General features: G+C 35.9%; 1 protein-coding gene across 1 annotated transcript in view; it reads left to right on the top strand.

Annotated features, from left to right (window-relative positions):
* LOC126188563 (E3 ubiquitin-protein ligase MYCBP2-like) overlaps nt 1-26,702 on the top strand; it is a 215,363-nt gene that overhangs the window by 147,623 nt on the left and 41,038 nt on the right. The window contains exons 19-27 of the mRNA XM_049930164.1: nt 563-864; nt 11,510-11,637; nt 16,784-16,918; nt 17,022-17,113; nt 17,231-17,411; nt 17,586-17,784; nt 23,138-23,281; nt 23,799-23,938; nt 26,165-26,404. Of these exons, the coding sequence (XP_049786121.1) occupies nt 563-864; nt 11,510-11,637; nt 16,784-16,918; nt 17,022-17,113; nt 17,231-17,411; nt 17,586-17,784; nt 23,138-23,281; nt 23,799-23,938; nt 26,165-26,404 (1,561 nt within the window). The remainder of the gene's footprint in view (nt 1-562; nt 865-11,509; nt 11,638-16,783; nt 16,919-17,021; nt 17,114-17,230; nt 17,412-17,585; nt 17,785-23,137; nt 23,282-23,798; nt 23,939-26,164; nt 26,405-26,702) is intronic.

The raw sequence follows: 26,702 nt of genomic DNA, 5'->3' as shown, positions 1-26,702 counted from the left end.
GAACAGAAAAACGCAGTGTAGGAGCTAGAAAATTCATTATTGTTATATTGTCACTTATTGTAATTTTTTTGTTTTTTGTACCTTTCTGCTATTCCGAGGTTTAAAACAGAAACAGCGAACCACTCCTCATTCCTTCTTCCCTTCATATTTCCCACACTTGTCATTAATTTCTGTTGTGCAGAAGACGTAGTGGAAAGATGCATGGAAAATATCATTTATCCAAGTAGACTTTATTTCATTAATTTTTAGCCATGATATTGCTGATGGGGAAAAGACACCAGAGACATTGTCTAGAAGTATAATTGTGTCCTATAAATAGTACCCATTGTGTTTTATCAAAGTTGTAAGTTAAGTACCTAGTGATACAACCTAAATAATGAGGAATTAATATTGTGAACTACAATTTATCAGTTTGTATTAAAGAATATTTCAGGTTAATTTTATTTTGTGATGACTAACAATCACTGTGCAGAATAATGTTAAAATACAGTAGACACTCTCGTCTTGCTGTTGTAGAATTTTCAGTAGAATAGCACCTCATAATAATTTATACCTTTTGCAGTTACCACCCAGGCAACCAAGAGCTCGCGTGTTACAACGTTGTAGCAAGTGAAGTACCACCTATAGAGCACTCTGTACAGCCAAATCTTTCTATCTTGAGTCCCGAGCTGGCACTTCCTGTCATTCCTCACTGCCATGTGACACGCTCTCAGGCCGCCTTGCATCTTCTCGGTTGCCTCGACACACTCACGTGCCGTGCCCGTGATCGTCAAACAGCAACATTGTGTGACGAGGCACATGAAGGTCGCCAGGCAGGAAAAGTGTACAGCCGTGAGGACTTCTCAGCTGTGACACGCTTTGAAAGTAAGTCTACCTTAAACAACAATTATGTCGTTAAATTTTCTAGAAATATGCATTGGCAGGATAAATAAGCACTGATGATGTTAGGTGTATGAAAAGTTTATATACTAACAAGATTGACATTCAGTAATTTGGAAACAAAGTAACTGTAAATTCTGTTGATATGGTATGAAACTGATCAGTTAATGAAAGAAGAAAGTAAAGGTGGTTTCTATTAAGAATTTTTGGTTACAAGGCAGGATGGCCCCACAGTGATAAGAGCTTCTGCAGAAGGTCACATGTGTCTGAGAGTGTATAGTGGCAACCTTCAGAACCTAGTATAGACTGGTGAAACCTGTGTAATGATTTAAAGATTGTCCACCTCTGTGTTCTTTTTGCTGGTAAGATTTGAAGTTAATCAAGTAGAAGGAATTCCCCAAACAACAGAACATTTGGATTTCATAAGTTTAAAATTTATTGAAAGAATGCAGTAAATTACTTCCTATCATAATATATATTTTCTACAACTAACTTTGAAATACTTCTCATACCTTCTGCGAGTATATTTGCACACTGTTATTCAATGTATTACAGTTTTGCGTGGAAACTTGTCTGATATAACAAGGCCATTAATACTAGAGGGAAAAATCAGTAGAAATGTGTGTTGCCTGGCAAAGATATTCATTATTTAAAAACATAAAAATGCTAACCATTCCTTTATTGTACACTTGACACACAGAAACTGGTAGTGGAAAATCATAGCCAAGCATGACACAGCACTGACACGAATGAAATATAAGAAGCCATTTTTCCAGAGTACATTGAGAACATGCAAAAGGGGAATTATCACTTGAAATATTATGCAAAAATTGTCCTGTATGTATTCGAAGAAGACAAGAAGCTTTTCTGCGAATAAAATACATTATTATTAGCTATTGATACATTACATAGACCCTTAATAGCAAAAACTTTGCTAGTTCTCACTGTAAGTGACTATTCATTCTGCTTGCTTTCTGCGTAAAGGGTTGAGGATTTGATTCAGTGTTAACTTACAGCAGTTAATTTTTCTTTTTCTTCCTTGCTGTAAGGTAAATGTCCTATATAGAAAACACCCCTCTGTTCTGATGAGTAGTTTGTTTCCTACAGTAAAAGTGATATTTTTAGGGTAATTCAACAAGGGTTACTTTTAGTGTCAAGTGATAAAACTGCCAAAAACATTTGCAGTTAGCCCACTCATATTGGATGACTGTAACTTCTGCAAATTAATAGCAGTCGCAGTAGTAGTAGTAGTAGTAGTAATGATCACATATTAATTCCAGCACCATTTAGCAGTAGTATAAAGATTCTCAAAAGCTTATTCATTTGGCACAACAGTAGATATTTTCTTATAACTTTATAATTGAATTCTGGTAGAGGTAGGCTACAACCAGTGACTGACCAATTTCAGCGCACTTTATCAAACTGGTTTAGGGATCACTCAGAAGTAACTCTTATAAAAGGGTTCAGGTTACTAGATCTTAGTTTTTGAAAAATAAAAAAAATGGATAATCATTATACATAGTGTTTTGTGGTGCCATTCAGGCAATCTTGTCCAGATCTGTGTTTTAACAGTGTATTGGGTGATAAATGACATAAAATCATGCCTTAGTAACAGATGGAAAGAAACTTTGATTATATTGACAAAAATTTATGTGTAATTATTTAATGGTAAAAGACAGCCTGAATGACAAAATGAAACGGTATGCATTATGATCATCTATAACAATATATTGTATTATTCTTTCCCATATTATTATATTATCTTTCATAAAGTTTATCTTCACTTTCATTAAATACTTGTAATTATCCATGCAAAATATGTTCACATGAGAACTTGAACCCATGACATCCTGGTTGGTAAGTATTTAATTGCTCTAATCACTGGCCCAACCCTCCAGTTGTAAGTGGGAAAACTCTCAAATGTGATGACTGTTGCCCTCAGTTTTTAAAAAACTGTCTAATAATCTAAACTCTATATGGACACATTTAGAGGGACTAAACTGCTAAACTTCCTGATAAGATCACATTATGTGAAGGGGAATATCATTGTGGAGTAATTTATCACATCAGTTGTGGCGGCAGTATTGAGCTGCTTTGACTGACAATGTAACACAGTGAATTATGTCTGTTGTCACACCATTCATTCTGCGGTAGTTCACAGTGTGTGGTCTGATGTGTGAACACAGGCTATTCATGACTTTGTCATTGCTCTTGTAGAGGAAGGGAATTTGTTGGTACACAAGCTTGTGTTAGGGAAGGATTGGGAAGTAAATCAGCCGTGCCCTTTCAAAGGAACCATCCCGGCATTTGCCTGAAACGATTTAGGGAAATCACGGAAAACCTAAATCAGGATGGCTGGAGACGGGATTGAACCGTCGTCCTCCCGAATGCGAGTCCAGTGTGCTAACCACTGCGCAACCTCGCTCGGTAAACCCAGTACAGTTGAAACATACTACTGTGTCTCCCATGTCAGTTGACACTGTTCAGCAGTGGTTGTGGGAGACTGGACTACGAAGCAAACATGTGACCATCAAGGGGAAGCTCTTTAATGATCATCGGCTCTGCTGATTAACGTTTTCTGAGGGAAATATCTATTGTGACTGATGGTATGTAAAATTTTTTGGTGTATCGGTATCTTATATAGTAAATGGTGGCTCAATACAAGTACATAATTCACATGGTGCCTGTTTTGAGACCATCCTGCAAGGGATGTCTCAGTGCCTGTATGTCCATAGCAGTTTGCAGCTGGATTTGTTCTCATGTACTTGACTTCTATGCCGCTTGCAGAACAGGATAAGATTTGTCTTCTTGAGTGGCCTTCACCTGTAAAAGATGTTAGCCATATCGAAAACATATGGACAAAGATGAAAGATAGCATGTGAAAGAGCTGGAGTGACTCTGTGCCAAGAACTTGTGATGACCTGTGGAATCTCATCGTAGCTGCCTGGGAGAAGGTGTCAGAAAATGAGAGAATTATTACTAACCTTGTACCTTCCATTCTTCACAGGATTCAGACAGTCATTGAAGTGAACAGCCATTGTACGGGATGTTAAGTGACAAAGAAACCACTTGCTGTGCTCTTTTAAAGGCAGAAAAAATCTTATTAAGATCTGTGACTTATTTGTTTTGTTAATTTTCTGTCTTCTGTAGATTAAGTAAATTAATGCAATAAAACAAAAAAAATAATTGCCTAAAGCGAGGTTTAGTCTGAATCTTACTGTCATGCAGTTTCTTGCCAATCTGTTGATTGCTTCACCAGAGTACAAAGTCATTATACAAGGGGCTGAAATATTCAGATAATTATTGTTTTTGTGTCAGTGATCACTTGGGAGCAACACCACTGAAATTCCACTGGTTGCGATGTAAAATGTCACTCAACAGTGAACATGAACAAGAATTAACATGGACCTGGGTCGCACAAGAAAGAGTAATTACTTTACAACAAGAAAATAAGAGTCACTGTGTGACAAATTCACCATAATGTTAACCCATGCATCCCACCAATAGGAACTTCTCACAGAGACAATGAATGATGAGTCCCATGAAGCCACAGTATAACTGAAATTCCACTGTTAGCGATGAACAATGTTTTATTATGTCACTCAACAGTGAACATGAACAAAAGGTAAAGTGGACCTGGGTCACACAAAAAAGGTTGACAAGTTGACAAATCCATCATAAGGTTAACTCTGCACCCCACCAGTAAGAACTTCTCACAGAGACAATAAATGATGAGTACCATGAGACAGAGGGAGTGGCGGCTGCACCTAATGATGGCTGAATGTCTCAAAGAACTCTAAGCAAGAAGTTGCCATTGAGGCCACAGTCAGCGACAAGTGGCAGATGCACACAGCAATGAGGATCGTACAGAGAAGCTGAATACAATGAACCTGTCATCAGTAGCAAGTGGTGACTACACGAGGTGATGATGAGGCAGTTTGGGAAGTGTGCTGCAGACAGTCCTACAAGGCTGTGGTCAGTAGTGCTGTGACTGCATCCAGTGATGGCTTGACTGTTCAGAGAGACAGCTGATGTTCAAGATTGGATCTCAGCTGGAACAGACAAGTTACGTGTGTGCATGGTAGAAGTTTAAATGATACGTTTCCAAGTGGCACATGACCGGTGTTGAAAAAACAGTCCTGTGATTTTGGTGCTGCCTGGGTTGACATCGTTGCACAGATCTTTTCCTCCACCACCAGCATCAGTGCCTGACCCGACACCAATGCAACATGAGATTGCAGGAAAATGCAGTGTATCTGCACAGTGTGGCAGCTCCTGCCATGTAAGTAGCTTCAATAGGAAGTTATCACCAATTCTGATTTCAGTCCCAAGAGTAGGAAGTTTCTGATAGTGTCTACAAATGCAGAGGCTGCCATGGCAGTGGTCAGCAATGAGCCACGTCTGTACCAGATGGTGCCTAAGCAGCTCAAAGAACTTAAGGTAGGCAGTGCCTGGCAAGGCCACGGTCAGTGACGAGTGGTGGTTGCACATTGCAATGGCGTAGTGGCTCGTGGGACATATGGAGAAACTTAACCCAACAAGACTGTGATCAGTGGCTAATGGCAACCACAGAAGTTGATGACGAGGTGGCTCTGGAAGTGTGCTACGGGCAGAGTCTTACTGAGGCTGTGGTCAGTGTTGCTGTAGGTGCATCCAGTGACAGCTTGATTACTCAGAGAGACGGCTGATGTCCAGGACTGGAACTCGGCTGGAATAGGCAAGCTGTGTGTCAGGCACCTGATTATGTAAATGTCCAGCTGAAGCTTTCACGATTGGTTTCCAGGCGGCATGTAGGAAAAATGGTTCTGTGATTGTGGTGCTACCTGGGGTGATGATGGTTTCTCAGTGTAATGCGGACTTTCTGTAGGCTTGGCACTAAATATGTTTATGTTTACCGACAGTGCAATGTGGAGTCTTCCTCTGATCCAGTGTTTATTACTGGCAACTGAGTAGTGATGAGACTGTCACCAGTAATCTGATTGTATTGCAGTACAGCCAAGTTTTAGGATGTAACACATACAGATACAAAACTTTCTGTTTTTCCACCCTTAACTCCACCTCATGACTTCAAGGGCCTTTCTACAGATGAAATCCTAGGAATGACAGGGAGCAGATGTTCTCTTGTGTTTTTAAAGGATAAAGTGTAACTCCCTCAAATACACACACAATTACAATTATGAGCAGTACTTTGTACTCTGTAATGTGATTGGCTCCTGTGTAACATGGTGGGCAGTTCAGTTTTCAGCCACTGCTTTTTTCTGGTAGCAGGTGTATACATTTGTAGTTTTGATTATTGTGTACAGTAACAGTCATACACTCAAAAATTTTCATTTAGAGCTCATAGTCACAGAAAAATGTTCAGTTTCCCACGTGTCATTTAAAACTTTGTGTCCAGTTGCCACAGTACACAAGACAAAAAGCCTCTAATAAAATTTTAAAAATTTAGAAATGCAGTATATATATATATATATATATACAGTATATGGAGCATATATAACTGAAAAGATTTCTGAATAACTTATTAACTGGAAGAGCTACTATTCCACTGAAGAATTTATGGATGACAATGCTACAGTCTGAGGCAGAGAATACTAATTACTATGTTTATACGTACTCTGTTGTAGCTACACTATAGTGTTTTATAGTAATACAGAACTTCAGCCTACTTCTTTTTTAATCAACAGGTATGTTTTTATTGTAAATCTGCCATGTATTCAACGTACACAATTGTCATAATTGTAAATGATATAAAAATTTATATCAAAGTATTCATCTTTCCATTTTAAACAATTTTATAACTTTAAACTAATGGTCTGTCTTGCATAAGAAATCAGATGATTTTGAAACTATACATGATTTCACATTTATATTTGTTTCTTAAAAATTGAATGATAGAAATGTGATACTTAGTGTCTGTCTCAAGTTCAGGTATGTATTATTGATGGTAGACATCTGCATGAGATTTTAGACATCCTCATAAAGAAATCATACAGTGTCAGTTCATCTTTGAGGTCAGTTGAGTTATATATTTAGTTAGCTACATGTTCCATTGATCACTTTCACAACTTATTATGGTGATTTTAAACATTAACATTTTAAAAAATAATTAAACATTAACAATTATAAAGGTTATTGATGTTTGTCCATTTACAGGTTAATGTAGTGAAAACTATTTTTGTTTTATCATAACAAGTATACACTGTAGGTGATGCAGCTATATAATTCAACAAAATTGTTGCCAGAATAGAATACATTAATCAGGAAGAAACATATTTTGAGTTTGCTCTACATCAGGCAATTCACATCATGATACAGATGATAAAAAATTCATGGCACAACATAATTAATTCCATTTTTAGTCAAAGTCTACTTTACAGTCATGGAGGCTACTTTTGTGTAGTGTTATAATTTCCTACACTGTTATTCATTTTCAACTATAATAGTTTACAACAAAACCTTTGTTAAAATACTCTTTCTTTAACGGCATGTCCTGAAGTTTACAGCAAATAAACATCACATTATTCTTATGACACACTTTAGTGCAATTACTATTATTATTGTTGTTATTATTATTATTATTATTATTTAGAGAGAATGGTAAAATGTTACCAGAAAAATCTTATCCTGATTGCATTAGGAAATTGCATCAGATAAGAATTACAATTGAAAATTGCTGAGGGACTGAAACCATTTTCAGCTGCAAATATTTGTAAAAACATGTTGTTTGATGTTTCATCAAAATAATGCTTAAGTTTCTATGTGACACTCTAAACAAGCAAATATATAAACTGCATCTTGAAATCAATAAACAAATGCATCTTACACCTACCTTTTTTCCACATCTTTCCTAACATCAATAGCTAGATGAGGGAGAAACAGCTAGTCACTTGTAGAAGGTATAAAAATTTAATTCCAGTCTCTTACTTCAAAGATTAGGAATTATTCTCTGACTTCAAAGATTAGAAATTATTCTTCTGATCATCCCCCACAAATCAGAACTTGAATTCAATGACAGATAATTAAACCACCAATATTTCACTTATCAGTACAAAAATTACATAAGTCACAGCTGTACTAATATAGAATGAAGAAAATACTGTGAGTTCAAAGATAAAAAGTATTTTTTAAATCCACAATTTAGATGAAGAAAGTCATTTATTGCTATTTTGTTGAATACACTGAAGCATGGAACACAGTTCATAAGAGCCACTGGTCTTGTACTAATTGCCTAAATCAAGTAAAACTGACTCAAAACTGCTTACTAGCATTAATAGAAAGTTTGCAGAAAACAGAGTTCATGTTGTAAAGGCAGATAGAGATAACACTGCAGTAGTCACATATGATGATGATTACAACAACAGAACTCTGAAATTCTTCCCTCAAAATATCATAAACATATAGAAACAAATGAAATTAAATGTCGTGGGGCTAGGGCCTCCCGTCAGATAGACCTTTCGCCGGGTGCAAGTCTTATGAGTTGACGCCACTTTGGTGATTTGCGTGTCAATGGGGATGAGATGATGATGATGATGCAGACAACACAGCACCCAGTCCCTCAGTGGAGAAAATCTCCAACCCAGTCAGGAATCGAACCTGGAACCCTTTGCATGGCAATCCGTCGCACTGACCACTCAGCTATCGAGGTGGACATAGTAACAAATATTAGGTAGTAACATAGAGTAGATAGAACAGAGAGATGGAAGAGAAAGGAGTTGGTGAATCTTAGGTAACCAGAGGGAAGGACGATTGTGGTTTAAAGCCCCTTTGACTGCAGGTTTGTTGTAGACAGAGAACAAACTGAGATCAGGGAAGAGTTGGGAAGGAATTTGGCAGTGTGCTTTCTAAATGAACCACCCCAGCACTTCCTTTAAGCAGCTTGGGGAAATTATTGAAAACCTAAACCTGGATGGCAGTTTGAACCTCTGACATTCCAAATTTCACTTGATCTGAGATAGCATTTGCAGAAACCAGAAAGAAAAGCAGGGCAATAAATAACAGGTGAACAGAAATACAGTAGACGTAGTATAAGAGGGAACAGCCAGGGATGGTAAAATTAGGAGGGAACATGAAAAGACCAAAATGGTGAAGAACAAGTTTGGTTGTACCAAGCATTTACTGTGATGCTGATTCTTACTGTGAAATTTCTAAGTAATTTTAACGGAGAGTGTGTCGAAGTCACCCATTTGATGAAAATTGTCTTTCTTTCCCTTCCCTTCCCTTCCCTGTCCTTTTAAAGCTTATTTGGCAAAACTTCAGTGGCATTACTGGCTGCAGTTAATTAGTGTATTTGGTCTTTCCCATCCTTTGGTGACAGAAATAAATCTGTCCCTGCTCAGGCATAAGTTACTAGTCTCATCTCTCCTACCAGAAATTAAGTAAAAATTGTTCCTAACAACAACTTACAATTTAATGACTGAAAATCATCTTTAAAATGCGTAATACATTACAGCTTTAAAGTTAGTGTGCAAACTCATCTTCCACTAGCTCTAAAGATTGCTGTTTACTTCCTAAGGTATTTCCTGCAGTTATAATAATGTACTACAGTCTTAGCTGATAAATAATGTTAGCCAATTTGGTTCTTTTTTTTTTGGTCCCTTTAATCTTTCATGTTGTGTACGTCCGGATGTGTCTTTTTCCATTCAGTAGAGACCTCTTCATTTCAACAGTGTGGAAAAGACAGCTTGCTACTTACCGTAAAGAAGACATGTTAAGTTGCAGACAGGCACAATTAAAAGACACTTATATAAAGCTTTTGGCCATTGCCTTCATCAGTAAAAGAGAAACACACGCTACTCATACACACAAGCAAACACGTCTCATGCACTCATGACAGCCATCTCCAGCATCTCGGGCCGGAATGCTGTCTCGGGCTTTCTGGCCTGCGATTCTGGAATAAGTGGTCATGTGTGCATGATGTGTGCTTGGTTACGTGTGTGAATGGTGTGTGTTCCTCCTTTACTGATGAAGACTGTGGTCGAAAGCTTTATGTAAGTGTTTTTTAATTGTGCCTGTCTGAAACTTAAAATGTCTTCTTTACGGTAAGTAGCAATCTGTCTTTTCTGCATTGTTGATATTCCTGCCTGGAGTTTCATTGTTAGATCTCTGGATTTGTCAGTTCTCCAGGATCAATGACTAGAAGATGAACCACCAGATGGCTGATCTGCATCTGTCACCATGTTTACATGAAACTTGTGTATGAGTCACAAATTACATATAAAGAAAACCAAAGTATTGCAAGCAGTTTTGGGAAAAAATATATTCCTGACACTATAAAGTGTGTGACATCACCAAATAGCCATAGTCTAAAACTGGGAGTTCACCTTATTATTTTATTATTATTGAGAATCATTGCAATTATGGAAAAGCATTATTCTCCCCTTTCTCTCCTTTTCAGTATAGCTGTTAAAATGAAACCTGCGTAGACAAAGGAACTTTTTACTGCTAAGTTTATTCAAAATTGATTGTTTCTGCAATTGAAGACTTGAAATAAAAAAAGACTCAAAGTGTCAAAATCATGAATTTGAGAAAAATGTGTTTTAAATATACTAGGTAATTTATGGTCATAATTTCACTATTAATGTGTTTTATTTGAAAGCTGAGCGTAATTTGAATCTGGTTTCCAAAAGAAATTACAAACATTGTATTGTTATAGTGTAAAAAGAATACTGAAAGTGCAAATACAATGAGAAGCTCTAAGTTCCATTTTTCAGTACTCAGCAACAAGTTAGTAAAAGTTCATTCTGCTTTTCTAAAACTGGATGTGGTCATTATTTTTTAGGTTCTGCAGATGTGGTTGTGTCATCAAGGGCAGATAGTTGCTTTTTCTTGATGTCATGTACTTGTACACCTTTTCTCAAAATAAGGATACCTTCGCAGGCCTCAATTTCGTGGTGCTTATGTTCGTCCAACCATAGCCATTGTGTTTTGGATATGTTTAGATTTGCTGTGTTTATATTACAATCTGCTGCTTTCTTGAAATCTAAGCAGTCAGATGCATTCATATTACTGCTGATAAATGGCTTTATTTATTATGATTACTGTATTATGTCCTTACATCTTCTGGAACAATACATTTGGTAGCTCAGGAATAAACAGTCTGTCCAGTTGTGGTGCAGTTTAGCAGTCAGTAATGAGACTTGTCTCCTGTGCTGGAGAGCTTTTGCAGGAATATGTTTATTACTTAGACTTATATATACATTTCCTCCATTTTTTAGCTTTTTCCTCATTGTTGCTAAGGTACCTTCTCCTTTCATTTGTCATTTCTTTCCACTCAAACTGTTGCAACATCTGCAGCCTCCGCCATTTTATCTAGCACTAAGGATTAAGCATGCAAAACATAGAGCCTTTCATATGTTAACAACAGTGGCTGTTAAACTGCGTACCATCTGTTGATTGCATTTGGTACTACATTTTCATTCATACAGTTTGTACTTTTTATACATTACTGGGCTTGACATGTAGATCCTATTTCATACAAAACCTCAAAATTTCTTATTATGGAACTTGTCTTCTTTATTTCAAGTCTTTAATTTTTATAAAGCTTTATTTATGCATAATTTATACATTGTGTTTATTGTGTGATTGAAACAAACAGTCATTGAAGAATAAGGTATTATTCTACAAATTTCAGGCCATGGTGGTGGATGGGGCTACTCCGGGCATTCGATTGAAGCTATTCGGTTCATGGCAGACACTGACATCCTTCTTGGTGGCTACGGACTTTTTGGTGGTCGAGGAGAGTATACAGGAAAGATTAAGGTAAGTTTCAATAACATTTATCATCTTGCATGCCACATTGTTACAGAGACCAAATTTCATGGGGAATTGTTTCAGCTCATTTAAAAATTTGTTGCGACTGAGTTAAAGCAAGGATTGGCCAGTACCAGCATAGACATGGGATGTGGTACTTGCTAGAATTACTTCTGTGGAACATATGAGAGTATAAAAAATAAAATAAAGTAAATGAAAGTGATTAGAGATAATAATAATAGAATAACTGATCATTTGAAACCGTGATGGAAGGATAGCAGGTTTTACATATTCAGAATGTTGAGAAGAAAAATTTTTTGCTAAAGAGGTGAAGTGTTTAATATATTAAAAAGGAAGAAAAATAGTTCTTGTACAGAAAAAAACTGAAATATGGTAGATTGTGAGAGACAGTTCAGTTACGAAGAAAGAAATGATGATGATATGAGAAACTGAGAGCATGGCTATGTAGTTTGCAGAGCTAGACCTCAAAAAGTAAAAGTGGTTCATGTTTGAGAACACATTAATAATATTGATGAAATACTGATCATCTTACTACTGAAGAGTAGCTAATTTTGTTTTATCAGTATGAATTTCAGTCTCTGAAAATAAGACAGCATTTATTCACAACAAAACTGTGTTCTATGAAGATTAGCAACCCTGAAGTGTATTAGAGTTTTCCTTACAGCCAAGTTCTATTTTAGTTTTTAGTAAACTTTATCCTGTGAATGTCAATATGCATTTAAACAACACTGTCAGATTAATTGCGATTATTATTACTAAACATGCAGTTGTCTGAAGAGCTTCAGCCCACCATTTTTCCACTGGTTCAAAGAGTGAAATGCCAAATTCATTCTCTGTTGAGCAGAAACTGTTTTAGCATATAACTTCAATGAAAACACTTATATAGTTTTTGCAAAAATGTGAAGAACTTAGTGGCCAACCATTGAGACAATGTTGCCAAAAACAGAATATAGATAGTATCAGAGTGTAACATGGAGAAATATATTTAGATGACTAATAAATTTAAATGATTAATCACATAGACAGAAAAGCGAATAACTTATTGAGGTTTAAATGTATGTAAATCTGCACTATAACAAATCATAACATACAAATTTAAAAATGAACTGATAAGTGATAAATTTTAATCTCATTGACAAATTTACTTATGATTTGTTTGTGTCTCTTGCATGGAATGCATTGAATGCAGTCCTTAGTTGCATTTTTTAAATTTATTTGTAAAAGTTGTAATTTTTCTTCCATTGACTCTTAGCATGTGTGCACTGATTTTACCATGCTTATCTGCATTGTAAAAGTTATATACAATAACTTTGTGTGTTGTATTCAAAGATTACAAACTGCACAGTTATAACTTAGGATGTTGAGAATAGGAATGTGTCATACAGTTTTGTTCTAGTATATATTTGAAAAGATTTGGCAGCAGCAGACAAAAGGTACAAGGAAAAAAATTGCATAACTGTTTACCTTAGGAACCAAATATTCATTTATCTGAAAAAAGGAGGAAAGAAAGTTTGAGGAAGTGAAGCAAATTGGTTATTAAATGTGTAAATTGCCTAGGACTCATTATGAGTCTGAACTGAATTCTCGCAAGGAAATGGTTCTGTCTGACATGTTGAAACCTGCATATTTTATATGGAAGGATAAAGAAATATACTGTCAAAATTCTAGTGGCTAAAATTCACCATAAATATTTTTAAAGAAATTTTGAAAATTACCAAATTCGTAGTGCACCAGGCAGCTGGCAAAATGTGCACCCCTTCTGGTGCTGTGACGTACTGCACAAATGTAACACAGCAGGCACTTATATTTAATTGACAGCACATTATTAAACAGATAATACTGCACAATCGTAATTGTAAAGTGAATTTTGGTAAGTATTAAGAAAGAGATAAAACTGGATTAATATTCATTGTACTTTTTTTATTTATGTCTGCTAATAGCATTTGTCTGTACATGTTCCAGAGTTTCACAGTAATATGGAATCCAGTTAATGTTTTCAGTCTTGTAAAAATGAAATATGAAGAAAGTGGTACTTACATATGTCATTTGTTAGTTAATTTTGTGGACGTTGATTCATGTGATGTCTAGCTTTCATTAGAAACTTCGGAAACTTAAGAAGAAATCAGTAATAATTCTGACAGTTCCATGTATTGTGTTTTGAATGATAATTGTTGTTCCAGTAAGAATCTGGAACAAGAATACTTTCTTAGCCCGAAGAAAACAGGTACAGTAATAGCTTTCACTGACAAATCATAGGCTGTGAATTTTTGGTTAAACAAAGGAGGGAGAAAATGCCTAAAATTATATAGTGTGTAAAGCTGGTTTCATTTTGTAAAATTTGTTTGTGAAACATATAAACAGAAGAAAAACTGGCACAAAGTAAGAAATATGCACCAAAATTAAACTAGCAAAAGTGTGAAAGAAAAGGTATTCAAATGATTTAAAATTTTGCATGAGAGATAATGCACTGTTACCAAGGAGGATCAATGAGACCATGCTCTTCAGATTGCAAGTGAGATGAAAATTGTTGCTTTCCAAGCTTATTTGATCTGTTTAAGCATAGTTGAGAAGTCATACAGAATAGGAATTTTAAAATTATGAAGTTTCCTTCAGATCAATGTGTGGAGGAGATGAATTTAATTGGCAGTAATATAGAGAAATTCATAGCTGGTTTGAAGTAAAGCTGATCAGTCAAATTTCAGGAAAGAACTGCATGCTATATCACTGCAGGGTGGATAAAAGAGAGTCGGTTGTGCAACCAATTAATGCTATGGCACATTCGTATGCACTAATGTCAGTGATACATATGAGTGGATTACTATCTCTGTTGCTTTCAATCTATTGTTAGGAACCTCAAGGCAAATTAAGCCCACAAATAAAAAGGAACGCCTGTTTAGTTACAGAAATCTTGTAACTCACACATCAAAATTGGCATAAATCGGAAAGAATAATTTTAGCCATTTTATTTGTAACATCTTTGTACCAGTTGCACATCAAATAATTTGTTACTTTTGTTGAACGTTTGGCCTGGACCTAACAACACCTCCATATTTGAGTGAAACAACAAAAGGGCTGTTGATATAATTTGGATCCTAACCAGAAAATCTAATATAATTGAACCTCTCAATAAATATGTTTTCAACAATAGAAAACAATTTTTGGAAAGTTGCTGGCAATGTAATATTTGATGGCTCTCTGTAATTTCAAGTTTATCATCAGAATGGTATTCTTCCTATTCTTAAACTTCAGTCATTTGTACATTATCAGTTTAGTCAAGATGTTTAACAAATTTGATCAACTATGCTTGGTACACAGTGCAATATGCAGAACAACGGCATCCATCCCCAATCCATCTAAACAAAGTTAGTAATTACTGTGAAGTGCCTGAATGCATTAATTTTTCTTTTATCAGATGTGCCTGGATTAAGGAAAATGCTCATTTTCATAATTCTATTTACACTACATTTTTGTGACTACTATAGGGAATAAACAAGGAACTGTTCCATTGTTAATAAAATATAAATTACTCAAAAGCTATCATAAGAACTGTGGTACAGGAATCGTTGGAAAATGATATATCTATAAGAAATATTTGATTTTGACAAATTAAAGTTGCAGTTGATGGAGGTCATCTGGTACGCTACATCAAACACATTGTTGATTTATTTATTTATTTATTTATTTATTTATTTTCCCCCTCTCTCATCTGCCAGTCAGCTTTTGAAGCATTACATCTGAAACAGCTTAGCTGTCGATATGAGCAGCAAGTTATTCAAAAAATTTATGGTACTTTACTTTTTTGTTATGGTGTAGTTGTTTAAGATCTGCAAGTGTGCACCCTGGACTTTTATGTTACACTATGCTGTCTTGTAAAGACTGCTTTGGCTCATTTGCCAAGTTGTGCACTAGACAGGAAGGGCTATACATGCTGCTGTTATTAGTGGTGCTGCATGTGCAAAATTGAGTACCTTTCACATTTTTTTAAAAGTACTTGCAGTGTGTCCTAACAGCAGAAATTTTGAAATTGCCATTTTTTGATGTGTTCTTCCTGCATACAAAATTCCAGGGTAGGTTTAAACATGTTGGATTGGACAATTCCCTTGTTGGATCTGTGGGTGACCTATTTATTCCATTATTAGTCTTATTTCCTCCAACCTTTTTCTCTCTTTTGCTGGATTCTAAAAATGTAATATGTGATTTTGTTTGCTACTGCCGGTATAAATATGATGTTTTTCTATCTGTAATTCATCATCATTTCATTTTGAAGACTATTTACTGGTGCAAATTGTTATATTCTAGTTTATGATGCACTGTTAAGTCCATTAAAATACCTTTGCTAATCCATGCTCCACGCTCAAGATTGCTACTGATAAGATATACTATTCTTTGTGATGTCAAATAGTTAAAACATATGCCAGTACTGTGGTACCCATCATTTGTGAGTTTATGTACTTCAATGCTACTGAGAATATGAACGTGGGCTAAATGGGAGAGGTCGTCATAGACTGTGGAGATGGTTGGTTTGTGCCCTAAAATTTACTGTCTTCATTTCCTGGTAATTTTCATCTGAAAGCTCCATATCTGTGTCCATGTTTGATTGAATAGTGAAACTATTTTTTTGATGTTTCCACCTTGAGGAAAACACAGTTTGTTGGTTTTCTCTGTGTACCCATCAATTTTCAGACAATATTTACTTACATTTTACAGTAGAGGAAAGAGAACCCACTGATGATGGTGTAACATCACCAAAACAGGTAGGGGTACACAGAGAAAATCAAGAAATTGTGTTTTGCTCGAGACATAAAAGCAAAATCTTGAAATGGTTTTGGTGTAGATAAAAGAAATGTATAAACTTTTTATTTGTAACTACACAATGGCTGTTGTCATGATACCTAAACTTTAATGGAGGTCACTGAGTCACTACAAACTTGGTAGTGGGGCTCAGTTGGTGAAATAGTCAATACTGTTTACTTATGTAGGCATTTCCTCTTTCGTCACTGAAGATTGTTGAGTATATTATGGCACTTTCAATCTTACTAAAAAATACCATAATGAAACTGATGTACCATTTTATTTCTTAACACAAATTACTTCCAATTCATTTCTGCAAGTGAAATGTTCTTACTTGTTTCAGTTATTTGACATTGGTGTTGATGGAGGTGAGCAGGAAATTGATGGAGAGATGTTAGCTGAGACAGAGGAAGTTCCTTATGAATGCGGTCCACGTCAGAAGTATCCCATGCTCTTTGAAGAACCCATTCCCTTGCAGGTTATTCCTTGTTTTACATACAAGCAAATAAGTCATGTCATGTCAGTAAATTTTTAGTATTAAAAATTTGCCAACTACAGTAATGATTTTATTGTTTATTCAGGCTAATAGGTGGTATGTAGCTTGGGCACGAGTGAGTGGACCATCAAGTGACTGTGGTTCAAGTGGACAAGGAATGGTAACAACAGAAGACCAGTAAGTTTCAAAATCAGTTTTATCACTGGCGCTGTATTGTATATGCAAATGAAATTACATGTTTTAATTATTTTCTGTGGTTGTTTGTCTAAATTACCATAAATATTTCTCCTCTAGGGTAGTTTTTTACTTTAAATCATCAAAAAAATCAAACAATGGAACAGACGTTAATGCAGGGCAGATTCCACAGCTCTTGTACCGTATTGTTACACCTGAAAATCAAGCACCAAACCGCCAACTGGACCAGTCAGAACCTGTATATATACTGAGTAGAGAATTCTCTCATTCCGTGTCAAGGGTGAGTAAACTCCATGAGTGAGGCAATTGTAAATTGTGAATTTAAATAATTGTTTTTTAATATTTTCTAGAATACTTACAAGAACTTAGACACTAATTTGTTTACATGAGGCTTGTTTTCTTCCTGTGCATAAGTTTTGGTTGATTATTTTGCACCTAATCTTCTTTGTCGCAGGAATGCTTCCAGTCACTCCTGGCTCTTCTACAGTGGAGCTGGAATACTTTCAAAGCTGCTGTCATGGACATAACTCATTTAAATGGCACAACATCAGGACACCTAGCAGCGATGCTGGATTTAGAAAAGCTCATGTATATCAGCAGGGCAACACTTAGACTTCTGCGTACATATACAAATGAGATATACCCAAATCAAGGTTAGACAACCCAAATTTTAATGAACATTGGAGATATTTGCATTGAAATTCTGTAATAATCAAAACATTGCTGATTTATTTCTGTTATAGTTTGATATAGTTTTGACTGCTTTATGCTTATGTAAATGCTTGATTGTCATATTAGCCTCACTGTGGTGGTTTTCTGCCAGTGCACACTTGTGATAAGATAAAGTTTCTGGATGTAGAGTCAATCATGGTGTGAAATAACTATTATTAAATGGATAAAACTGATATTTTGCCCAATGTTGCAGGGCCTTCTTCTAGAAATTGCTGTACAGTGTTATGAGAGTCCATTTATATTTCATCATGACCCCTCTACTGGACTGGAATCATGTTATAATTTTTTCCATGGCAAAAGTGTTGGAAATGCTGTCTCTTATTGACTCATTTAATATTAGCAATGATTGGCAGTTTGATGAATGGTATTTAGAGTTGCAGTGACAGTTTCTTGCTAGTCAGTGAGGCCTGCAAGCTGTAATCTTCAGTTGGTCAAATGGATCCTTACGTGAAGAACTCAATACATCCTATAAAACATGTGAAGGGAGGGTGAATTTTACCTGTAAACCTGATGGTTAGCTTCAGTGTAATGTCCATGTTTAGGAAGGTATGAGTAGATGAAACAATGTGCATCATACAGGAGCCTGTCCTACCAGAAATATGCAACCTGGTTCACCTGTGGCTGTTATTAAATTACTTCAAATGGTAGCCAATATAATTGGAGTATACAAATGCCTGTTTTGTTCATGAAACAGTAGTTTATTATTCAGTGTACATATAAAGTTTTGAAAGCTACCTCTCTCTTATTAAAGTGTACTTTGACTCCTTCTATATCCCTGACAGTTCTCCTGTGGAACATGGTGAATCTAAAGAGCTTTCTATGGAACACACTTATTGGTTATGTTGCCAGTGGTATCCTCAAACTTTCTGTGATGGAAATGTCTAGAACTATGTTCACTCAGCCTCATTACACCAAATGAGAAAATACTTCATAAAATTAGTAGCAAACTTGGCATGTGAAGCCACCATAGTGGCATGAAACCCAAAGGCTTGCATGGGGCAGGCAACCATGTACATTTCAAGAGCAAATGTCTTATTTTTTCTTTAAAAAAATTCTGTTTGTAATGCTAGCAAATTCTTTTGCAGTTTTAACTGAAAGAATATATTCTCAGATCACTGTTACCATTATAACAGTCACATGAAAAAGAAAATGGAATCTTCCAGCAGTAAGTCAGTTATTGTGAACAAAAGTTTTAAACTGGATTTAAAAGACACCAACAATCCCAATATTAAAAATTTTCAGCTAACAACTAGTCATTTTACACCCTCTGAGTGTGAATACATTGCTGTAAATGCTAGAACCACTTACTTTTTTTGTAGGCAAGATTATTCAGGATAAGTAATTGAAGAATAATAAGAATATTCCAGAATGAATTTTCACTCTGTAACAGAATGTGCACTGGCTTTAAACTTCCTAGCTGTGTCCTGGACCACAACTCTAGGACTTTTGCCTTTGTGGGCAATTGCTCTACCGAAGGAGCTATCAAATCACAACTCACGACCTCCCCTCATAACTTTATTTCTGCCAGTACCTCTTCTCCTTTCTTTCGGACTTCACAGAAATTCTCGTGTATATCTTGCAAGACTAACATTTCTGGAAGGTAGGATATAGCAGAGAAATGGCTTAGCAAAAGCCTAGGGATTGTTTCCATAATGAATTTTCATCCAGTAGCAGTGTGTGTGATGGTTGAAAACTTCCTGGCAGATTGAAACTTTGGCTAAGCCATTTTCCCACTTCATCCTCTCATCCAGATATGAACAGAGATCTTCAGTGAAGTTTGGAAGGTAGAAGAAGAGGTACTTGCAGAAGTAAAGCTGTGAGAGTGGGTCACGAATTGTGACTGGATAGTTCAGTCAGTAGAGCACTTATCTACCAGAGGCAGAGGTCCCAGGTTTGAGTTCTGGTCTGACACACAGTTTTACTGTACAACAAAGTTTCCGACGAGAATATTACTTAGAAAGATAAATGTTTTATGTTTGAAAATAAACACAATCAGAAGTTCACACAGTAGCTGTCGAAATGAATGACAGAATGAGCTCTCACTGTTGACAGATACTCTGTGTTTTGGCATATGAAATCATGGACATAAACCAGGAACTTTGAGAGTTGTAACCTATGTTGTAACTGAAAGGTGGAATTCTATTATTCATTGTTTTTTGTAATTATTTGCACAGAACTGATACGTTCTTCCCATTACTATATCAAGGTCCACAATTTTCCTTGCAGTTATTTTGGAGGAGTTTTTCAGTTTAAGCTTTGCCTCTGTGTGTGATTGCCATTTATAACTTCCATTGTTGCTGAATATGATCTCATATTTATAGATGGAATATAATATCTTCCTTGGGTGTAGTGCAAACCATGAAGCATGGAATTTGTTAGTTAAGATGCCATTTTTACACTACTGGCCACTAAAATTGCTACACCACAAAGATGACATGCTACAGATGTGAAATTTAACCGACAGGAAGAAGATGCTGTGATATGCAAATGATTAGCTTTTCAGAATATTCACACAAGGTTGGCGCCGGTGGCGACACCTACAACGTGCTGACATGAGGAAAGTTTCCAACTGATTTCTCATACACAAACAGCAGTTGACCGGTGTTGCCTGGTGAAACATTGTTGTGATGCTTTGTGTAAGGAGGAGAAATGCATACCATCACATTTCCGACTTTGATAAAGGTCGGATTGTAGCCTATCGCAATTGCGGTTTATCGTATTGCGACATTGCTGCTCGCGTTGGTCAAGATCCAATGACTGTTATCAGAATATGGAATCGGTGGGTTCAGGAGGGTAACATGGAATGCTGTGCTGGATCCCAATGGCCTCGTATCGCTAGCAGTCGAGATGACAGGCATCTTATCCACATGGCTGTAACGGATCGTGCAGCCACGTCTCGATTCCAGAGTCAACAGATGGGGACGTTTGCAAGACAACAGCCACATGCACGAACAGTTCGATGACATTTGCAGCAGCATGGACTGTCAGCTTGGAGACCATGGCTGCGGTTACCCTTGATGCTGCATCACAGACAGGAGCGCATGCGATGGTGTACTCAATGACGAACCTGGGTGCACAAATGGCAAAACGTCATTTTTTCGGATGAATCCAAATTGTGTTTACAGCATCATGATGGTCGCATCCATGTTTGGTGACATCACGGTGAACGCACGTTGGAAGCATGTATTTGTCATCACCATACTGGTGCATCACCCAGCGTGATTGTGTGGGGTGCCATTGGTTACACGTCTCGGTCACCTCTTGTTAGCACTGACGGCACTTTGAACAGTGGACGTTACATTTCAGATATGTTACAACCCATGGCTCTACCCTTCATTCGATCCCTGCGAAACCCTACATTTGAGCAGGATAATGCACGACCGCATGTTGCAGGTCCTTTACAGGCCTTTCTGGATACAGAAAATGTTGGACTGCTGCCCTGGCCAGCACATTCTCCAGATCTCTCACCAATTGAAAACGTCTGGTCAATGGTGGCTGTGCAACTTGATCGTCACAATATGTCAGTCACTACTCTTGATGAACTGTGGTATCGTGTTAAAGCTGCATGGGCAACTGTACCTGTACACGCCATCCAAGCTCTGTTTGACTCAATGCCCTGGCGTATCAAGGCTGTTATTACGGCCGGAGGTGGTTGTTCTGGGTACTGATTTCTCAGGATCTATGCACCCAAATTGCGTGAAAATGTAATCACATGTCAGTTCTAGTATAATATATTTGTCCAATGAATATCCGTGTATCATCTGCATTTTTTCTTGGTGTAGCAATTTTAATGTTCAGTAGTGTATATAGGGTCTTGTCTGTTGTTGATATTGACTCATGTTCACAATATAGCCATACTTTGCTACACTCTTAAGTCCTTGATAATTAACTTTATATTTTTATTTTATATACTTGCTTATTTAGCCTGACCAGATTAGAGCCTTAAGTCCCTCTCTTACATCTGACCAGGAACAACACATACAGATATATTACCAAAACATTCATGTAAATGATAACAATCTTAGAGATAATAATAAGATAATAATAGTAATAATAATAATAATAGTTCACAATAATGAAAGTAAGGATAAATGGCAATAATAACAGTAATAATAAAACAAAGTGCATTAAAAATAATATAGACTAGTTTAGAACAACTTAAATCATGTTTAGTGCTGTCAGAAAAAGAAAGGATGAAGAACAAGAAAATTGGAATGACAGTAATAGTGGCTGTTAGGACAGAACTTGATTTAAGTAAATAACTCTGTAAGCGAGGAGAAGGGAAAAGTTGTAGTGGTAGGGGGGGATTGAAGTGTGTGGGCTGCAGACCAGTATGTGGGAAAGATAGCTATTGTGAGAGAAGGTGAGCAATTAGCTGCTTTTTGAAGCCTGGAAGTGATTTAATTTTTCTGATATTTTGAGGAAGATTGCTCCAAAGTCGGGTACCGGATACAGAAAATGATTTAGTAAACATGACAGTGCTGTGTGGTGGTATTGAGAGGATCTTACTTTGTTGAAATCGAGTATTTCTGCTCTGCTGTTCAGGTAGTAATGGAATGGCTGAGAATAAGTAAGAGAGTCTGATGATTGAGAAGACGATGGAGTAAACATAAAGTGTGGTAGTCCCTACGTTAATCATAAAAACAGCATAAAAAGTCTTATGGTTGCTGATGTTTCGTTCTCATAAGCAGAGATGAATAGTCAGTACATGATTAGTTTTCATATAGGTATTACACAAATTAAATTTTTTTTGTTTACTATTAATGTAAATAAAAGATGAAACATGTAGATATCTGCTAATTGTGTAGCTGTTTGAGCATTTTTGTCCAACATAATTTTCTCTGGCTGTTTTCAAACCATTTGGCAGTTTTGTTTTACAATTAAATTTTTTTCCCACATATAGAAAATGAAATGAAGTTCAGTAGAAACAGATTTTATAGGATTGCAGATATTTAAATTCTTGTAAGAAAGTCACAAAACCCCATTTTTAAATTAATGAATGTCAACCCAAACCTGTCATTTGTATTCTGCCATACAACCAATTATGGAAGACTCATGCAAGGTTGTTTTTTGAACAAATGTGACGTTTCCTGTCATTCAGTATAAAAAAACTATGATCTCTTTGTGGTATTTTTTGTTTTTCAGCAACTGAGTGCCTAATTGACATTTTTTATGCTCTAATAAAGAGGTAGTGAAAATTAATATCAAATTGAAATATCACAATAATACTGTTCATGAGTTATTTTGTTAATGAAATGTGGTATTTTATTCTAGTTGGTTCAAAGAAACTTCAGCCTGAATCAGTCCGTTTGGCAGAATGTATTGGGGATGTAAGAGCACTGTTGAGGCAGATTCTATCAGATCACTTGCCTAGTTTTCACATTCCACGAAAAAGTGGGAAAGTACGGAATCAGAAAGGTGTGTAGCATATCTTCCATTGTGAGAGATTATTATTCAGTAAAGAATAGGTGTTTTTATGTAACTTGCAGCAATTAATTTAGGAGCTTTAGTATTATTATTTTAAAAATTACTTGTTATAAGCTATTCAGAAATAAAAATTAAAACAAACATTTCTGATTAAAGTAAACAAAAAGATTGAAGTTAAGATTAGATAACATCAAGCATGAATTCAGTAAAACTTTATGTAAAATTTCTATATGTACCGTGAAAGGCCATTCATTTGTATGGATTAAATAAAACCTGGCTAAAAAAAGAAATATAGTGTGTTCAACATCAGACATGTAATGTTGGGGTATTCTGGAGGTACTAATATTTATTACACAATAATTCATGATAATTTTGCTGTGAAGTCAAATTTGCCATTTTGTTGTCTTACTTGCTTAGGAGTTCAGTCTGCTGCTCTGGTTTCCCATTAAAAATATTTAAAATCTCATAGTAATGTATCATATTAACTATATCTTTATTTGGGTTGCAGGCTCAACTCCCTACATGAAAATGACGACGAGTATATTACAGGAGTGCCATCAAACATTTGTCTCTTGTTTTCATGCATTTTATCCCACAGCTTATTTGAAGTGGACTTCTCTGTGTGATCTGTTAGCAAGTATGGATAAGGTAAGATAAAATTCCTGTAAAATGTAATTATGTTTTGCTTCTTTCTATAATAGTACTCCAAATTTTTATACTACCTCTATTCTGAGGCTCTCCTTGAAAAGTTTACTCAAATTTCAGTGTAAATTGATATTTAATAGACTGAACATCAACCTTTTCTTTCTTTTGTTCAGCATTTGTCCTACCTGTGGCAGGGTCAGTCAGTGAGTGACTATCGCCGTCTCTTATTTGAAAGTTTTTTATTTTAATTTTGTGCCCAGATGCTTTTCCTGTCACCGAAAACATCAGTTATACTAAAAGAGAAAAGCCAAGTACACTACCTGTCTGTGGTCTATATCAACTTTGTTCTTTGTGTATTCGTCTTTTGACTCTGTGTAATGAATTTCCAATACCACTGCCTCTCAGCGGGTGGGTGCCTCTCATCTTTGTGTCCGAGTGACCTGCTGCTTCTTTTCAACTTTCCCCAATCTATCTCTCTTTTCTCGCCGAGGGAGTACGTAAAAGTTCTAAAAGCTAGGATTAGTGATTTCAGTGTGTGTGTGTGTGTGTGTGTGTGTGTGTGTGTGTGTGTGTTGGCAGTACTGGAATTTCACCTCCTGAAGGACACAGGATCCATTTTGTCTCTTTGTCACTGTATAGTTTTCTCAAATGAATTTTCCATCTGATACATGTCCACATAGGATCTTTAAGTATCTTGTCACTGGTGGCGAAGACAAGTTTTTGATGAAATGTCCAAATCCTACTGTCTGTGTTAGTGAAATCAGGTATGCTACTTAATTTGCAAGATATCTGTTTTATTAAACACTCTTAGCCTTCCGTTTCTTATGCAACTGTAGGTTAAAAAATTCTCTATTGTAAAGCATGTAGATTGTAATTGCTCACAGTGTTTGTAGTTAGCATGAAGACAACTTCTTAAAAAAATGTATTTTAGTTGTTTAATTTTTCAGATTTACATTCTTCTGTATAGAAACAATGCCGTGTAGTACATTTTTCCACTCTTGTTTTGGCGTATCAGGCTCCACTAAACTGTATCCACAGAAGTAGTTAATCTACATCTGCATCCATACTATGTAATTTTCTGTGAAGTGCATGGCAAAGGATGCTTCTCATTGTGCCACATATTTGGGTATCTTCCCATTCAGTCACACATAGAGCATGGGAAGATGACAGCTTAAATGTCTCTGTAAGCTGTAATTAGTTTACTCTTGTCTTCAGGGTCACTATAGGAGTGATGGGAGGGGCCTGTAGTCTATAACTAGATTCGTCACTTCATACTGGTTCTCAAAACTTAGTATGTATGCTTTCATGGAAGAGATTAAATCTGTCTTGACACTTCTGCCTGTTCAGGGTTTTCAGTGTGATCATGCTGCACATTAAAGTCATAGATAACCTTAATAATTGAATTAATTCATATTCTCTTTTTGCAACATTTCAGACTTAGTTGCATTTTGTTCTTGTATACTAGTAATTTTCAGTCGTCATTAACTCTTACTTCATTGTTGACATTGGAAACACAACAATCTGTGCAAATTTTGGTACATCATAATTTTTGGGAATTATACCTAGTGGTCTGTCAGTCAACTTGTTTTAATTTCATGTAAGAACTGTTGTGCTGATGATAAGAAACATATATATTCTAAAAGCTATATTGCTTGTTAAAATACCACACCATAACACATATTCTGATTTACATGATTACAGTAGTAGAAATAAATAAAAAATTATCATCAGCAGCCACAGAAAAGCACTGAACGAAAAAAGGTTGTCAGTATTCAGGACTGAAGTTAGCTAGTGCACTGCCCAGTATTGTCATAACTCTTCCCACAGTGACACCTAAGTTTCGGCAAAAGAAATTCTTTCTACAAAATCCATTCTACACATTAGATTGTTAAACTTAGAATAAGAAGTGTTTTGAAAAAAATGTATATAAATAGCAGCAAACCATTTTTCTGTGACATATCTAGAAGAATGTGTTATTATGTTATGTATCAAGGATTGTAACCTATGCTATATTTGTATATATGCAATGAATAATTCAATGTAGAATAAAGAATTATTATTATTATTATTATTATTATTATTATTATTATTACTACTATTATTATTATTCTTGTTGTTAGTACTTCTGATGTATAATTTGTGTCATTTAAAATTTTATTATGGAGTCTTGATAAATATTTATTAAGTCATTAGTTAAAGGCAAGTGGTAATTGATTGTATTCGTTATAGGCTCCTGGAGAAATTACAGCCAATTTGGATCAGTTGTTAAGTGCAGTATTAGCTGCACTGTGTAGTCCAACTGTTCGACTGCGTTCAACATTTCCTATATTATGTGGCACCCTGGATGCATCTGATGTGTCTCTCAGACGACAGCTTAGCCCCTCTGACAATACAGGTTTACCAATGGTTCCCAGTATTGATGGACACCATTATCCTATACTTGTAGAACAAATGAGCTACAGGAGTCAGGTAAATGTGTTGGTGGTTGTTATATATGGCTATTTCAGTAAAAGTGGTATTGGTTGTATAAGTTGAATCTAATAAATCACAATTATTTTCTTAATATTGTTAGTTACTCTGTTTATTTTATAATTCATTTTTCCCAGCAATTTCATTGTATTTTTCTTTCCCCATTTGATGAGTGTGGGATCAGAAACCTACTGAAAATCTGGTTTATGTTTCATCACTGTGATTTTTTTTTTCCATCTCAGTAAATGACTTCCATTTCAGGCAGACTTTATTATATAATGTGTTGATAACTAATGAT

This window comes from Schistocerca cancellata, chromosome 5, assembly GCF_023864275.1.
Source record: "Schistocerca cancellata isolate TAMUIC-IGC-003103 chromosome 5, iqSchCanc2.1, whole genome shotgun sequence".
Lineage (NCBI taxonomy): Eukaryota > Metazoa > Arthropoda > Insecta > Orthoptera > Acrididae > Schistocerca > Schistocerca cancellata.
Note: the sequence above shows the minus strand (reverse complement) of the source record. Positions and strands in the feature narration are given on the sequence as shown.